Here is a 17,862-nt window from a genome sequence, read left to right as displayed (position 1 = left end):
GCAGGGGTAGGTGTTGCTAGATAACTAAACTCCTACTTCGTTAATTTGCTACCATACACGTGAAGAGAGTTACAAAAGAAACTCAATAAACAAATGAACACTTCATGGGTATAAATACATAGAAAGAAGACACAGTGAAAATAGGTGTAATACTGACAGCTTTCATGAACTTTCACAGATATGTCAAAGGATTGTGTTTTACCGCAAGGTGGATTCTTGAGGTCTTACGACAGCTATAAATATCTGATGATTCAAATGTACACCTCTTTAGTTTAGCACCGTGGCGGTTAAGCGGCCAAGCGGTACTTGAGGGTACTTCCTGCGGTGCGGGCGGCCTCTCTGTTTTATACACGCCTTCTAGGGGGTGTGTCACAAAGCCTATACAAACAAAGGAAATATGGTTATAATACGATTTTAAATTGATATAATAATCCTTATATCAGTGGAGCAGTATTCACCTGCTGGGTCTTGAAGTCCACGCAGTAAAAACGGTGAAAATGTAAGTCCTGGTAAGCGCGGCAAAGAAGAAGCAGTCCTTTTGGATCTTGCAACGCAGACAGTGAGCGGCCAAGCGGTACTTGAGGGTACTTGCTGCGCTGCCCGCGCATGGCCTCTGTTTTATACACGCCCTCTAGGGGGTGTGTCACAAAGCCTGATGGGTCTTGAAGTCCACGCAGTAAAAACAGTGAACATGTAAGTCCTGGTAAGCGCGGCAAAGAAGAAGCAGTCCTTTTGGATCTTGCAACATTATCAATATGGAACCTTTGTTGGACTTATACCTTTATGTTGATCTTGAACATTTGCACACTTTTCAAACCAGAGACATTACCCTTTTCACCTTGGATTTTGTTTTTAGAATGTGAGGGCTAGGAAAGGATTTCAGACACAGGACATTTTTGATTTGGACATCTTGACATAGCCTTAGTCTCTATCTGGCGACCATGTTTCTCTGTGGAGTCCAATTTATCCATAATGTCAGCCTCTATCCATTTTCTGTAGTCCAGATGCATATGTTTGTAACTTGTGTGATCTATTATATTTCATTGCATGACTCGCGCTTGTCAGAGACACTTTCGGAAGCCATGGTCTTGCCTGGTGCTTGCCCTTAAGGCCATGGTGAGGATTTAATTCAGCCTTGATCACAGCTTTGCATGGGCACTGTGGGTAAGTCATTGTGAATGCCTCGAGGGCGTGGGACGAGTGTATGGACCTGGAGGTTGCTTTTAGGCCTTGAGTATATCCCTATGATAAGTCAGGACTTGGCTCCTTGGGGTGTATGGGGATCCTCACAGGGTTCACAGAATTCTTTTCTAGATAAGTAATGCCACCTGTTGTCGGTAGCTGAAACCATGATCTAGGCGCTTCTGAAGGATTCCAGAAAATCAAACTCAAATTTAGAAGATTATATGTTCGGATTGTGCTCCCTTTTCCACTTTCCACAGTAATTCGGAGGAATGTGGCAAAGGTGTCCATGTCCACTAATGTATCCAATCTCCTTATAAGTATTACCATTCATGTAGTTTCTTGTTGTTCTCTGCCTCAAACAGGAGCCAGCCCTTTTTCCTGGGATTGTCATGGTGGACCCTATGAGGTCATGGTTGCCTTCTGTCTCTCTCTGCACTTGGGTGTTTTGGATCGGCCATTGCTGGTGGCTTGCATGATGCAGAGATCCAGAGGTTTCTATGGGCCTAGTGGGTCCCTGACTCTGCTTGGACTCGCCCTTCTGCTCCAGACACACCTTGGTGTCTGTTGCATCACTTGGTTAGCCTCGCCCTCCACTTTGGTACTTTGGTGGGTCAGGAATGTCCACCTCCTCTGTAGGAGCAAGCCCCGAGAACCAGCCGGCCTCTTTGAGCTGAAACGCAGCCTGTGGTTCACCCACCTGCCCTAGACATACCTAGATACCTGCTGCAGTACATGGTTAAACTTGCTTTCTGCTTGCTTGGTGGATAATGACCTGACCTGCTTCAGGGTTTGCGGCACAAAGGGCTCTGCCGTTCTCATGGAACTGACTTGCCGTGATTCTCACCCTCTGACTCCCAACACCTCTGTGGTGCTTGCTGATGTGCTGGAGCTCTGTACTGTTTAGGAAGAAGACTTAAGCCTGCTGCAACATCCAGCCCTGCCCTAGAAAACCATTCGTATTCACTACTAATCCCCCACGCAGTGGGGGCTTACAGAACCTGGCTAGTAATCTAATTTTACCTGCGCGGGGTGAGACTTTTGCCATCTGCTCCGACAGCATTAAACATATGGCCCTGAGCCCGGAATTTTGCTAGACCGGATGGTTGGGCAAACTCACTTTAAACACACCTGCCAAGTGAAGGGCAAGGGTGACCAGGTTCTGCAGTGGACGCCAAGGGTTGTCCAGGGAATAAGGTCAGGCTCCTTTAGGGCTCCATGAGTTCAGCTGATGAATTTGCCCAAGAGACATGCAGTGACTTGTTCTAGATCTGTAACATCACATACACGTCTTTAGCACTAATGAGGTTACAAATTATGTGGAATACAACATTCAAATGCTTATTGTAGTTTTATATGTAGTAATCAAAATAAAATCTCTAAATACATTTTGTTTTATTGGTAATAGTTTGTTATTTTTGTCATTACGTGTGATACCATTGTTGCCCCTCCACCATACAAGGCTTTCACAGATAGATGTAGTACACCTCTGCAACGGACCCTGATAGATGTAGTACACCTCTGCAACGGACCCTGAAGAAGTAGTTGGCTAAATGCCATCTGAGCTGCTAACAGTTCTTGGTTACTAATGTTCTAGTATTGGTTGTATTGCTCTTATATGCGTGTTCCCTATCGGCCTTCTTTCCAGTCATTGGCGTATTGGCTACATGCGTTATGTCTAGTTTCTGTTGTCCTCTGGTGATATTTGTATTTATTTGTATTTGTATTTATTTGTTTATATAGCGCTTTCATCCAAAGCGCTTTACATTATAACAACAGAATACATAGAACATTATAACAGTAGAAGCAATAAACAATCATTAATCGAACCAATAAAAACAGTAGGTAGAGCAATTACTCTGTGGGGGAATAGGAAAGGCGTGAGGATGGGAAGGAGGAGGGAAGGGGTATAAGGGCGAAAATGAGGGAGGATAAGGGGAAGGGGGAGGTTAGTGAGGATCATAGCAAAGACTCAAGGGAAGGGGAGAGAATGGAGAAGGAGAGATTTCAGGGAAGTGCGGAAGGAGGAAAAGGTAGGTATAGAGCAGATTGAGAGAGGTAAGGAGTTCCAGTGGAGGGGGTTAGGAGCTGAAAGGAGCGGAAGCGGGAGGAGGCACATGGGGGAGGATATTCATTTGAAAGTTTTCTACAGTGTTCTAGATCTGTTGAGGAGGTATTTTACAGTAAACAAATGTCGACAGAAATTAAAACACTCAGCATATTGTGTGCCCAGTATGCAGCTCCACCGTATTCCACGCTCTAGCTCCACGTCATGTACCTGACACGTTTGGGAATCTGAATGGTACTGAAGATAAAAGGTGGACCAATTGTGTTTACTTGCAATGGTTTAATCTCGCTTTACTTATAATTCTCACTTTGCTTATAATTCTCCCTTTACTTAAAATTATACAAATCCACAAGACTAATAATAAGCCAAAACCCAGCAATTGATCTCCCAACATTCACACTGGTGCTAAAAATGAAACAATGTAGCACCCGCATTGCTGCTTGTGTCATAAAGAATGGAACAAACTTGGTTTGCCCCAATCAGTGTGATCTAAAACGTTTGATCCAAGGCAAAAATGAATGCTTGTTTGGGAATATTTGTTGTATGGTGTAAAACACATTTGTTTACTGCATTTAAGTATATGCTGCACATCAAACGCAGCGAAAAAAAGCTTCCGTTTGCAATAGTGAAAACATTTTTAGTTAATCACAATTAAGGCAACACTTGATTGCTCCATTTCCTATTATACAAGCAGCAAGATTGTTGCTACATTTCAAAATAAATGAAGAAAGGCTCATTTAGATAACCTGGCCCCAGGGTGAGGTGATATGTTGCTGCCCCCCTCCACTGGCAATTAAGCTACAAATGTTGATTGTCTGGGCAGTTTGCTCCTCCTCAACTGGTACCCTAGGCAGATGGCTAGACTTTTTGCCCTTGTGCCACAGCGTATGTGTGGATGAACACCCGGGATCAGGTGATAGTTTTTCATGGTCCAAATTTGAATGAGGTTTTATTTTTGTGCTACTTATCTCTGCACAGGGAAAAGGTGTACGCCTGGAAAAATGCATTATGCGTTAGGAGGACCATTGTAACTATTTATTGAGCTGCTGTGTATGGATATCTTGCTCTGTTGTACACCCCATGAGTTTTCTCCTTTGTAGGATGCATTCATTGACAAATACACATTGGCATTTTTAGAACTATTTTAAATGTGAATCTCAGTGAAAAAAAGTTTACATTTTGACTTAAATTGAGAAGATTGTTGCCATGCAAAGTTCACCAATGCCTATCATCATCGTCTTCTTTGCGTTCGAAAATGATGGAATTGACTGAAATATTTACTTCTCTTTCTTAAGGGATGGAGAGAGGAAAAGCATGAGCACAGAAAGGTATGATCTTTTAATTATAAAATGGGCATGTAAAATGAAAAGCAATGTCATGCTATTTCGGATGGCCTTGATAATTATTGTTAAACAACATCAAACTTGTTCTGTTGACAAAGCATGTGTGGTGTTATGTAACAGTTGGTTTTAGTTACTGCAGCCCATGCATGACAGTTATGGGCCACATCCACTGCCCTATTAACTGCCATGCTTAACTTCAATTAATCTTTGCTTATTCATTTATAGAGTGCACACTGCAAAATAAAATGCCTCTTGGGACAAAGCCGTTTGAATTGTAGCTGGCTTTATGAAGTCAATCCAAAATAAATACATTTCAAATGCTGCCCTCTGTGCTCTATTCCTCACATAAGGAGTGTTCCGAAAATAGAACTCACCATCTCACTGTTTCCCGGCTCACCGCCCCTTCCCGCTCTGATGCTTCTTTCTTATGGAGAGGTTCAAGATAGTCACTATGACCTAGATCTGGCATTCTTTGCACCTTGAAAACTTGGTACAGAAAACCTTTACATAGTAATACAAAAACAAAGTTGCCCTTTGACCCATTCATATCCGGCAACACTTAATTCTATGTTGTACAAATGTTACAATGAGATAAATATTTCATTAGTCCATTTTAATGTTGATTATATAATACAAGGTTCTAAAGATGTACCAATATGTACACAAATTATAAAGCAAAAGGTGACTGAAATACTAATTGTTAAATAGATACAAACATGTGGCTGAAGTGCAAAACATTGGATGTAAATCATCATATAAGACAACTAATTCATAAGTGATATGTACATTACTTTGTCTGCCTGCAAATTACACTGTTAAATAATTACTTCTGTCCAAAAACAGCACTGTTGAACAGTTATTTCGGTAAAATGAAGACCATATTCACTTACATCAAACCTAAATTGAAGATGCCATTCCAATTAAAAATGTCAAAATGAGGCATATCCAGTGCTTGTTTGTCCGATCACCTTCCTTGAGGGTGCTATGAGAGAAACCTTCATACAATATAATCACCACCAACAGTTCTCGAAATGTTTGACTTCAAAAGAGCCATCTCTACTTCAGGGTTAATAATCAACATTACAATTGGCAATTTATAAAATAAGTATTTATCCCATGATAACATTTGTTCTGCATATAATTGCGTAAAACCTTCAAATATCTGATCAAAACCCTTACCTACCCTGAAATCGATCTTCCATTTATGGTGGGCACCATTATTCTAGGGTTATGCCCTTGAGCGTTAATGTGACCATCTTTTTTGCTGCCATTACCAAGATGTCTGCAGCAAAGGAGAGACGCATGTATTCCTTGCTTAACAACTCCCTCATCCTGCAGAAGAATCTCAGGAGCTCCTTTCAGGGTATTGGACAAGTCAGTAGTCTTTGTTACTACAATAAACATGGCTAAGTATTCCTGTGCATCACAGACCCCAGTTGATCGGAGTGGCTTTTGTCTATGAAACAGAATTAAATATTTCCCTCGGATTGCCTCCAAGCACTGAAAGTGTGTTGAACAGTTGAATCTCAAAGGGGTGTGCGATGAATCTGATGGTGTCATCACTCCTTTCCCGGTGGTGACTTCTCCCCATGTGGCCAGGGGACGGCAGCCACTACCGAATTCTGACCCTGGGGTGGCTATATGATGGAGGATTACATGGTGGTAGACAACCTCCGGGGAACTTCACTCAATGTGATTTTAAGTGTTCTAAAATCTGTAGTGAGCTTCTTCAGGGCATTTCACATCTTGAACATACATTTTTCTTTTATTTAAGGGATTTAACATGCTACTGTTAACTCTTTGTCCTGGCCCAAAATCAATAATGGTGTGAAACAAAAAAAGGGGGTAGGGGTTGAAGAAGAAGAAAAGGGAAAACACAAAAAGAAAATTATGTGTGTTTAATTTAATTTTGTATTATTTTATTGTTAATAAAAAGTAATTTTCTGCTTTGGTAAAATGTATCAATGTTATGTTACCTCAAGTGTTTTCACGGTTTCCCCAAATTTGCTTAAACCTTTATTCCATACATCAGTACATGTCCATCGTGTCGAGTTAAACAAATAAAGAAAAGGGGTCTTCCTCAGATATAACTATCCTAAATTCTCAAAATTCCAAAGAAAGCAATTCTCTCAAAGATCGCAGATGAAGAGCTGTTTCATTAATCTTCCTCCACCAACTACGAGGGTGTCTACTGTGAAAAACCTGAATGCGTCGCCACACCTACTTCTCGGGTGGCCAGGGAAGGGATCCTGACCCTGGGGGTGGAGAAGCGAGGGACGATCACCTGGGTGGAGGGTCCTTGGGGTGTGGGGAGAAGATTTCTTTAGGTGAGGCATGGTATCCCCCTTTCCCTGATGACAGTAAACCTTACGCTTCCCGTACCTTCACAGGTTGTTGCCAATAATTTCCTCTAATTTCCCCTCAGTCATTCCACTCTAGTACTGGGACGAGGAAGCAGTGACTAGGAGTTATATGCACTAACCTACTATTCACCATTACACCACTCTGGTATTGAGACGAGGAAGAAGCCTGAAAACTATTGTGAGGGTCAGGCATGTCCAAAGAACACCAGTAATAATTGTCAGGCAATTGCATACAAGGGCTCGCATCTGCAACCTGTTAAGATGCCACAGGTGTATAAAAGGTGGAGCTGACAGGAAGGAAAGGGAGACCAGCAGGAGAGACGCTGGGCTGGAGCAGAAATACCTGAGAGGGGAGAATTCATCCATGGAAGGGGGCTGCCGCGGAAGGTCCTGCCTAGAGGCCAGGATGCCAGCTTTTTCTGAGGAGAAACTGTGACAGCAGGGGCTGAGTGGGTTGTGAAAGTATAAAGGCTGACAGAGTCCTGGGACTTCATTTAGGGGTCGCCAGGGGTTGCAATTGCGAACCCTGAGGTTTCCCTTGCGTCTCCCTTGCTACCCCTAAAAAAATATATTTTTTAAAATGTCATTGAGGCTCATGGGCTATGGCCAGCAACATGTGGCTCTTCGTTTCTGGAGTGGCTGGTTTTCTGATAGCTATAGATGGTAAAATAGCTCAGTGGGTTGAGTGCTCGCTGCTGCAATGTGTGTGTGATCTACAGGTTTCAGGTTCGACTCCTGGCAAGGTCAACTCAGCCTTTCATCCTGCTGAGGTTGATAAATGAGTACCAACACAGGTTGGGGGATATTAATTATCCATTCTTGTATGAAATGTATATCACTTTACAGTGGTATCGTAACCATATTTTTCGTAGTGTAGAAACAATGCTATGTGATGCCACTACTTGTTTTCTCAATGGGTCAAAGGACGTGTTCCACAACTTCACGTGATGTCACTTCGGGGTTGGGTCAAGTGACATCACTTCCTGTGATGTCATCATAGGTCAAAGGTTGTGTGATGTCACTTCCGCCACCCCTGGTATTTTGGTGAAATTACGTCTCTGACAGAGTCCCCTCTGTCGGGTGCCCACGGCTGGAGATGTGAGGCACGGAGGATTTACAAGTGCAAGTGCTGCAGGCCACTGATAGCGTCCGCGACCGAGGAGCAGATCTACCGGCAACCCACAGCGGGATTCGTAGCAGGCGAGCGCTGCTCACAGATGTCCAGAGAAGTGTACGCAAAGTCGAGAAAAGAGAGAGAGAGAGAGAATGCCTGGAGGAGCCTCCGACGACTGGTGAGTGAATCAGAGGGAACACTCATACCGGAGCACTCCTGGGGCTCTCGCAGGGCCTATGGTGATGCCGATTAAACGGAAATATGTGTGTACATGAAATTGAACCCAAAGGAATGGGTTTTGAATTCTGCGAGATATGTGCAAGTGACATTGAACGCAAAGATGGTTTTTTTTTAATACTACGAGCATTATTGAATACTGAACTAAAGAAAAGCTAAGCAAGCATTATTGAATGCTGAATTAAGCAAGATTTATTGAATACCGAATTAAAGAAAAGCTTTAAGAAGCCTGTGAATGAAATGAAAACAGGTGTGAAACACATATAAGGAACATTTAAAAGAAAAAGAATGAAATGTTATTAATAAAGTGGAAAGCGTGACCTGTAATGGGTGGACCGCGTGGTCCGACAACTGCGCCTTGACCAAGGATACAGGAAAGTCAAGATCAATAATTTGCACTTGTGAATTAGATTGCTGAAGTGAATACGGAAGATAGCAATCTGTATAGACTTATTGAAGAGCCTGAAGGATTGTGAAGTTGACCTCGAAAAAGGTTTTGCAACTTAAAGGATAGTTCCGGGACTTTTTTTTTATTGTCCCTACGGGTCGGCCATGTGTTTGTAAGCATAAATCGGTAGATCGTAGGAAACTTTCCTATGGACCTTACCCGACTTTTCGCCCATTATCGCACTCGAAATCAGCCTCCATTTTGTGATAATCCTATCATTCCGCCGCATCGACCTGGCTCACCTGCCTTTGCGGCACTAAATCAAATCCCCCCCCCTGAGCCTGACATCAGCAGACGCGTACTGCCCATTTCAAGCACGTCTCGTGTCAACAATCGCTGCGCCTCAGCTATTGACGTGTTGCCATGGAAATGGCAGGACGCCTCTTTCCCCAATAAGTATAAACAGACCGTTTCACAACATACAGCAGCAGATTTTCGATTCCATTCCTCTCTCTGTGTTACTTTGAGTATTCTGTGACTCGTTTCAGTGCTCTGGTCAGCTACCTTCGCCGCTTGTAGCCCGTGTGAACACCTGTACCATCTCTGTAAATTATTTTACTATCTTTACCGCACAATGGCCACAATAATGCCGTATATGTACGAGCCCGAGTACACCGAGGAGGAACTACTGGAAAGGCAAGCACGCGAAAACGATGGGGATTCGGACGGCAGTTGGGAGGACCAGTCAACGGATGAAGAGCCTGGACCATGTCGCATGGACGGCGTCTCCACCTGGTGCACGTGCAATCGGTGCAAGCTAATGCCAACTGAGGAGGAGAACTGCTGCTGCCGTGAAAATTCCGGGTGCTTGGCCTACATTTCGGAAAGCGAGCAAAGTCTGCAGGAAGGCGAGCAAAGTCCGCAATGCATCACCGAGCTGCCAGAGTTCAGGGAAGCCTGCCTCTCACGGACAGTGTTGAGGATGATGATGGTGCTTATGCACGAACTTCGTGGCACTGTTCGTCCGCGTAATCCGAGTAACGAGTAAGTATACTCTGTTTGTGATGTCAGTGATGCCACCACTATTTCATGGTCGTCTCCCACATATAAAATTACATTTACATATCATTCGAACGCATGTAAATTGGTTCCATATAGTGCATTTTCTAGATATAATTTTTTTCTAAGAAAAATGACATGTGTTACCTGAATCGACATTGATAAGAAAGTTTGGTGCACTGGGGGACTGTCTCAGTATCCTACAGCCCCCCCTTCCCAGCACTTGTTCTGCACTTACCTTGCACTTGCCACCAGCTGGCCCTATTTATTTATTATTTTATGCTACTTACCTTGTACTCCACTCCCCCCCCCCCCCCTCCCTGCCTCGCCACGCCTTTAAACACTTGTGTACACCCAGTAGCGCTGTCCTCGCTATGATTTTAATAAGGATCTGATGGTGAGACTAATTTCATTTTTTATGTTTTTAGGTACATCATTCACTACTGTCTGTGTCACGAGTACCAGACACCGGCGGACGGCTTCTACAGCCGCCAGTTGCTTCTCCGCGTGAACAACGTTACCACCCTGACCATTTTATGGGACGATCGCCAAGTACAAGTATGCCCTTACGCGGTACTAACGGTTAGATGCAACATACCTACCGTTGTGGTGGCCTAGTGCCTCGTTGTTGGAACAGCCATGCGATTATCAGTGCGACCGAAGAGCTTATTTTTATCGTAAACCAACACCCTGTGTACTGCACACGAACATCGCTTCCCTCAAGACGAACTAATTTGGATCGAGAGCAAAGAAAAATGCAAATCGCTGAATATTCTCTAAACATTTGATGTCCAATAAACGTACTTTGCCAAATGTACAATCTTGCCGTTTGCTTTTAAACCACGGTTTCACATTCCGAATTGTGGTGCTGTATTGTGAGATGCTCTAAGACCCTGTGTACAGCAAAGGACCATCGCGTTCCTCAATACGAACTTTTTGGAACATGAGCAAATAAAAATGCAAATCGCTGAATATTCTCTAAACATTTGATGTCAAATAAATGTACTTTACCACATTTACAATCTTGCGGTTTGATTTCAAAGTACAGTTTCATATTCCGAATTGTGGTGCGCTGTATTGTGAGCTGATCTGTGTTGATTTCCGGGGTCTGTGTGGAGTCGCGTAGAAGACTGCTGGGCGCGTTTGCCGACGAAGCTCAGTCACGTCACGGATAGAGGCGGGGAATATGAATGTTTTGATAAAGTCTGTTTCAGGGGCGGGGGATTTGATTTAGTGCCGCAAAGGCAGGTGAGCCAGGTCGATGCGGCGGAATGATAGGATTATCACAAAATGGAGGCTGATTTCGAGTGCGATAATGGGGGAAAAGTCGGGTAAGGTCCATAGGAAAGTTTCCTACGATCTACCGATTTATGCTTACAAACACATGGCCGACCCGTAGGGACAATAAAAAAAAAGTCCCGGAACTATCCTTTAAGATACTTGAACTGATGGTGAGTTGGCAAGCTGGAAGAGCTGACGTCTTGGGGAAGGGAAACCCGAGACATTGGAACTGTGTTGTCGCCTTGGGGAAGAAAACCCTAAGGCCCATTGTGGAACGGTGTTGTTTCCTTGGGGAAGGGAACACTGAGGTCTTGCTTGAACTGTTTTGAACATGGGAAAGGGGTGCTGTAAAGTAAGCCAAGAGCTGGAAGAAGCTCAGAATTTTATTTGGAACACTATTTCGTTTGTTGCTGACATCCCTACACCTTGTTTAGCATTTTGGACACAGACTGATTTTTAAGTTGAAGGTAATGACTCTGACTCCCCTTAGTTTCTTTAAGTAGGGAAATCCCACCTTAGCATACAACAAATTAGGCCTTAGACTATCCTGATATTTAAGTTAATACACATCTTTTGTTTGAACTTTGAATCTGTTGTCTGTGTCTTGTTTCATGTTGCCATCACACTACCCACAAGAATCTAGTCTTGCTTGATTCTGATTTCCCCTTAGGCTGCTGTTCCTTGCTTTGCTTTATAGGGCCCTCCTGGCTTCCTTGGCTCTTGTTCCCACCTTCTCACTCAATCCATCACCTCCCGGGGTATCTTTCCCCTGGTTTCTGCATGTGCATTTGAGCCATTTGGCTGGTTCCAAAGCTCTGGGTTTCAGGGTTCTTATCATAGGTATCTGGTTCCCCTTCTGGGCCAGGTTGCCCCTCCTAGAGTTGCATGCTCTTTGTTATTTCTCCCCTCAATTGTACTTGGCCACTGTGCCCCCCACGACTGGTAGGAACCCACATACTTTCTCTGTAGCAGGACCTGCTCCCGTGAGGTGGCTCCGGTCCGCTGACACTGGCGTTCTCCGTGGATCTTCTGCGTCATCTCCAGTATGTAAGCAGGATTGTTTGTTCACTCACTGCTTTGTTCCTCTCTCTGGTTTCTCTTGGTGCAAGCAGAAGCCTTGTTCTCCTCTCGCTCACCGAGTTGGGCGTTGTATCTGGGGCTCCACCATGTCCTCCGTGTGGTCACGCCTTTTCTCTCGTTCGGCTCCACTTGGCCATGCCAACTCCACACAGCCCTGTGCCTCGTCGGCCAAGTTTCTGCCAGAGTATCTTGGGTCTCCGTTCGGATCTCCTTCAGGGTCCTTTTCTGCGCTACAACTGGCTCCATTTGGCAGCACAGCTCCTCCTCCCCATGATGTCGGGACTACGGATGCTCGCCTCTGCTTATTGTCTCTCCTCCATTCAAGTGAGTAAGTGCTTTTATCTTTGTTATCAGATATGAAAGGGGTGTTTCATTGTCCAGCCCCATGAAAGACCAGCATTGCCTTGAGACAACTGGTTAAATGTATTTCCTACATTATTTGTACTTCCACAATTGGCAGGCACATTTACTTCTGGTATTCCTATGTATGCAGACAATGGGGCTCATTACAAGCATGACGGTCCAGAAACAACGGTGCTGGTAAGCTTACCAGCAGCAGCGTTTCCGGACCGGCATAATACAGGTCTGCCAGAGCTTCCGTGCCTATCTGGTCTGACCCTCACAGAAGGTCAGACCATCCAGAAGCACCGGCACCGTTATTAACGGTGCCGGTGCTTCAATGGTCCCCACTCCCATAGAGTCCTATGGAACTCTATGGGCATGGGAACAATATATTACCGGCGCCTGACTTTCCGGGATGCCAGGGTTGTAATCCCCCAGTGTTACTGTGATGTCAGGCGCCAGTAAATCATTACAGGTCCGGCGGCAACCTGCTGGTAGTACCGGCATGGTTACCGCCAGACCCGTAATGAGGCCTAATATCTCAGTAATATGGAGTTCCTTACTGGAATGGGAGTCCCTTTCACTGGTGTGGAGTCATTCCCAGTGAGGCCTCGCTTTCACAAACCCCTAGGGAGGGTTTTGCTTAGCCGGCTGACCTCCCTAGCCTCAAAGGGGGTTGCTCTCCCCAGGGAACAGGGATGAAACCTAGAGATTCATCACAGCCATGAATATGTTCCTAAGTGTGTCTGTACGTTTGCCCATTGTGCAATATTTTAGATCATCAGAGGCTTAAAGGCCAGGACAAAGAGGTGCTCTTGTGCTTTCTAGAACTGCAATTTCTCCAACCTAGTTCCTTTCAGGATAGGGGTTACGAACTTGAAATGGGTTGCTTATATTGTGCCAGTTGCCTGCATTTGTGTCGCCCACCAGAACAACTAGTGAATTAATGTGGAGCTGGGTTCATTCTGTCTAGTGGACCAGGACTGGAATTTTCTTCCAGAATGTGTGGTACTCTTACATTCCGTCCCCTTTCCTCCATACTGCATGGGCGTCCCTTCCAAGGGACGTGAGAAGGAACCTTTTTCACCAGAAAAAACCTTCTTCCCCTTTAAATTTAGAGGCACGTGGGGTGCGGCCCAGGGAGCATGCGCTGCCCTGACTCTGCCCTCTGGCGCCACACCCCAGTCCCCTTTTCAGCGTCGACTGGAACGGGCCGAATTCACCAGCGCTCCTGGGTTTGGCTTCGGCCATGTAATTCCACGCGCGAATACTTCTTCTCTTTTTCTTTTTATCATTCAGATATTCGGTCCTCAGGTGCCACGCTCCTCCCTGGCACCTGTTCACTTCCACAGGGTTCAGCAGGTGTCCATCCTGCAACAGGCGCTTCCCAACTTCATACCCCCACACCCTCTGCCTACGTTGCCTTGGCCCAGACCACGGTTGGCAAGCTTGTTCAGCGTGTGGCTGGCTGTCTTCGAAAGCGCTGAAGAACAGACTAGCCAGGTGGAGGGAGCTCTTCCAGAAGTCACCTCAAGAGAACCTCAAGAACTTCTTGAAACACCAAGCCAGGCCCAAGGAGGGGCCGCTATTTTCCATCACACCCCGCAAAGGAGACTCCTTCCCAAGAACTCTCCCGCTTGGGAGGGACCGTACAGGTCCTTGTACAAGCACATGAACCGAGGCTGCTTCAGCTACCGGCCCTCGAGCCGAGGGATCCTCGGATCCTCCCGATGGCAGTGTGGAGGGACCGGAAGGTTCTTGTACCGGATCGTCATCCGAGGGGCTCCACCCTTGTTCCGGCCTTATGGCTGAGGGGCTATGCCCTAGTACCAGCAGTACGTCCGAGGGGGCGCCTAAACGCAGCTCTACCAACCCCCAGGTCGAGGGTGTTGCACCTACCGGGCCTAGGCCCGAGGAGCAGGGTAGGCCTCGTGATCCACATACAAGAGTCCTGGAGGAGGCTGGGCCCAACGAGCCGAGCAACACGTCGCAGGCACGTGGCAGGCAGCTCGACAAGATGGCCGCCGTGCCAGACAGAGGCACCCGTCCGACGCCAGTCCAGGAGTTTGGCGAAGAACGAGTGTCAAGGTGGGACTGGCCTCAACCAGGTACGTGGCCTAGAGCCTATCCTGCTTATGCGCAGGGCAGCTTCCCACTGCGTCTATACGGGCAGGGTATGCAGCGGCTCCAGCAGTCCCCTGCTACCCCGTCAGTACCCTCTACCCCCCCCTCAGGCCAGTGAGGAGAGGTTCTTCGAGAGGTTCCTCGGCTTCATGAAGTCACCTTGTATGGAGGTTATCCTCAAGGACGCCATCAGGGAAGTCCTCTCGACTATGCTAGCGGCACCACAAGTGCCTCCACCAGCGCCCGTGGCCCCGGAGCAGCTGCTGGTCCCGGCTCCTCAGCCCCCGGCTGCGGTTCCTGTGCCCCAGCCTCTGGCTCAGTCTACTCCTCCACCTCTGCAGGATACTCCTGATCCGCAGGACATGGACGATGAGGAGGATCCGGACACGTTATCCTCAGCCAGGGCCTTCTACGAACGTCTTGCTGGGCTGGCGGAATACCTGGGCCTACCCCAGCCAGAAGTCGAGCAGCCGGCAGAGGGGGTTTTGGCTGAAGTCCTCATGCAACGCCCCTCTGTCAAGACAGGGATTCCTCTGCAGACCGATGTAGTCTCCCTGGCCAAGAAGGGTTGGCTTAAGCCCCACTCTGACCAGCCGGTCAATCGACGCCTGGATGCCAAGTACAGGCAGATGGAGGTGGATACACTCTTGCTCTCGCCCATCCTCAGCCACACTCCTCAGTGATCGCTGCAGCATCACTATACTCCAAGCCTCAGTCATCCTCAGCCTCCTCTTCTGCGGCTCTACTAGGCAAGGAGGAGAAGATCTTGGAGGCGTACGGAAAGAAACTCTATTCCAACGCGTCCCTGCACCTTCGTCAAGCCAATGCCGATGCCATGCTGGCTGCTGCCAGCCAGAGGTTATGGCAGGAAATTGCGGACCTCCTCCCGGAACTCCCTGCACAGAGCCAATCACGTTTTAAGGCGGGGCTGGCAGAGGCCAAGCTGGTGGCGCATGACCTCATGGAATCCACCGTGGCACATATCGACACCTGTGGCCGTGCCATCTGTATCGCCACAGACATGAGAAGGACAGCCTGGCTCTTAGCCACGAAATTCAACCCGGACATCCAGGAGTGCATATTAGATCTACCGTTCGAGGGTGGGGACCTCTTCCACTCCACCACAGACGAAAAGCTGGACAAGAAGAAAAACAGCTCACAAACGGCCAAATCTTTATCCATCTTGACAAAGACCACGCCCAAGTCGTACACCCAGTCACAGCAGCGCTCCGACAGGGGGCATACGTATGGAGGGTTCCACAGCTTCCAGGAACGGAGATCCAGGCAGCTGGATCGCTCGCCGTCTCAGAACTGGCACAAGCATCACAAAAGGGGGGCGGGAGTAAGGGCTTTCTCCAGTCCCCCTACTCCGCGACAGCCTCAGAGGGTAAGAAGGCATGACACGTCGCTTCGGGTCCACATGTCTCAAGTGGGGGGCAGGCTTGCTCTCCATGCACATTTCTGGTGCCAGAAATTTCGCAGACCCCTGGACCCTTTCTGTAGTATCCACGGGGTACCGACTACCTATCCCATCCTCTCCTCCCTCCTCCCCTCCACTCCCTCAGGTTGGGACAGCAACTCTTCTGGTGGAGAACTGGTCGCTCGTAGTTAGCCAGGCAGTGGAGGAAGTCCCAGCCTCCCAGCGAGGCTTGTGCTTTTACGGCAGGATTTTCGCCATTCAGAAGAAGAACCAGGCGGGCCTGAGAGTTGTGCTGGACCGTTCCATCCTCAACCTCTCCTTACCCCTTCAGAAATTCAAGATGGTTACACCAGCTTTTATAGCGGAGACATTGTGCAAGGGAGACTGGATGTGCTCTCTGAATCTGAAGGACGCGTACCTACACGCCCCGATTTGGCAGCCCCATCATTCTTTCCTATGGTTCAGGATCATGGGCTACCATTTTCAATACCAGGTCCTTCCTTTTAGCCTCAATTCGGCCCCCAGGGTCTTTACCAGGGTCATGAATACGGTGGCTGCCCTCCTCAGAGCGCAGGGCCTCTACATCTACCCATACCTCGACAACTGACTTGTCAGGGCTACATCTCCTGAAGCGGTTAAACGCTCTTTCCATGCCCTTATGAACACACTGCATGATCTGGGTTTCTCGCTCAATCTCAAGAAGTCGCAGCGGCAGCCCACGCAGACTCTGACATTCTTGGGCCTCATCTGGGACATGTGCTCCGAGAAGGTATTTTTCCGTTGGAGGACAAGATGTCAGCCATCAAGAGGGCCACCACCCACATCCTGCAGAGAGGTGACCTCGGCATGGTGGTACCAGCATCTCATGGGTCTCTAGACGGCGGTTCTATTAGTCGTCCCACACACGAGACTGAGGATGAGGAGGACTCAGCTGCACTTCGCTGCCTCATGGAATCAGGAGCGGGGCACTCAATCCGAAATGATCAATGTTCCTCCATCCCTCCACCCGGACCTAACATGGTGGTCCCGGGACTGCAACCTACGGACGAGCAAGCCCTTTCGCCGCCCACCCTCGCAGGCCACCATCACCACAGACTCCTCACTCGAGGGCTGGGGAGCCACCCTGGACGATCTCTCGGTCCACAGCACCTGGAGCAGGAATACCACATCAATTGGTTAGAGCTGAGCGCCATCTGGCTAGCGCTCAGAGCATTCCTGCCACTTCTCATTGGCAAGGTTGTCCTCATCCAGACAGACAACCCGACCAGCATGTACTACGTCAACAAGCAGGGAGACACCAGATCCCCTCCTCTGTGCAGACTGGCAATCAGCATGTGGGAGTGGGCCCTGGAAAATGCCACTACCTTATGGCAGTCCACCTCCCCGGGGAATCCAACCTGGAGACGGACAGGCTCAGCAGGTTGGGAGCAGACAGTTACGAGTGGCAGGTAAACCACCTCGTTATTCAGGAGCTCTTCAACAGATGGGGTCATCCCCAGGTGGATCTCTTTGCCACCTGGCACAACAAGAAGTGCCCTCAGGTCACCTCCTGGCAGTGACAGGGCCCCAGCTCCCTGGGTGACGCATTTCGGCTTCAGTGGAACGGCATGAAGGCTTGTGCCTTCCTGTCCACATCACTGATTCACAGAGTGATTTGAAAGATCAAGGAGTCTTGCCAACTCAATATCATTTTAATAGCTCCATGGTGGCCAGCCAGGCCATGGTTTTCGGAGCTGCTCAGCCTCTCAGAGATGCCTCTGATTCACCTTCCGACGGGCCCAGCACATCTTCTGGTGCAGCAGGGGGGCAGGGTCATCCCCCCAGCAACTCAGAAACTAGTCCTCACAGCGTGGTGCCTGAG

At 47.6% G+C, this 17,862-nt stretch overlaps 1 protein-coding gene across 6 annotated transcripts in view; it reads left to right on the top strand.

The window, feature by feature from the left end:
• POLK (DNA polymerase kappa) overlaps positions 1-17,862 on the top strand; it is a 1,714,815-nt gene that overhangs the window by 1,351,322 nt on the left and 345,631 nt on the right. For all 6 annotated transcript variants that reach the window (XR_011280653.1, XM_069627465.1, XM_069627464.1 and 3 more), the window contains one exon: positions 4,546-4,578. Coding sequence is in view for 5 of the 6 variants with exons in the window: in XM_069627465.1 (XP_069483566.1) it covers positions 4,546-4,578 (33 nt within the window). In the remaining variant the exon portion in view is untranslated. The remainder of the gene's footprint in view (positions 1-4,545; positions 4,579-17,862) is intronic.

This window comes from Ambystoma mexicanum, chromosome 6p (genome assembly GCF_040938575.1).
Source record: "Ambystoma mexicanum isolate Mex_15411 chromosome 6p, UKY_AmexF1_1, whole genome shotgun sequence".
NCBI lineage: Eukaryota > Metazoa > Chordata > Amphibia > Caudata > Ambystomatidae > Ambystoma > Ambystoma mexicanum.
This window is presented reverse-complemented; position numbering and strand designations above follow the sequence as displayed.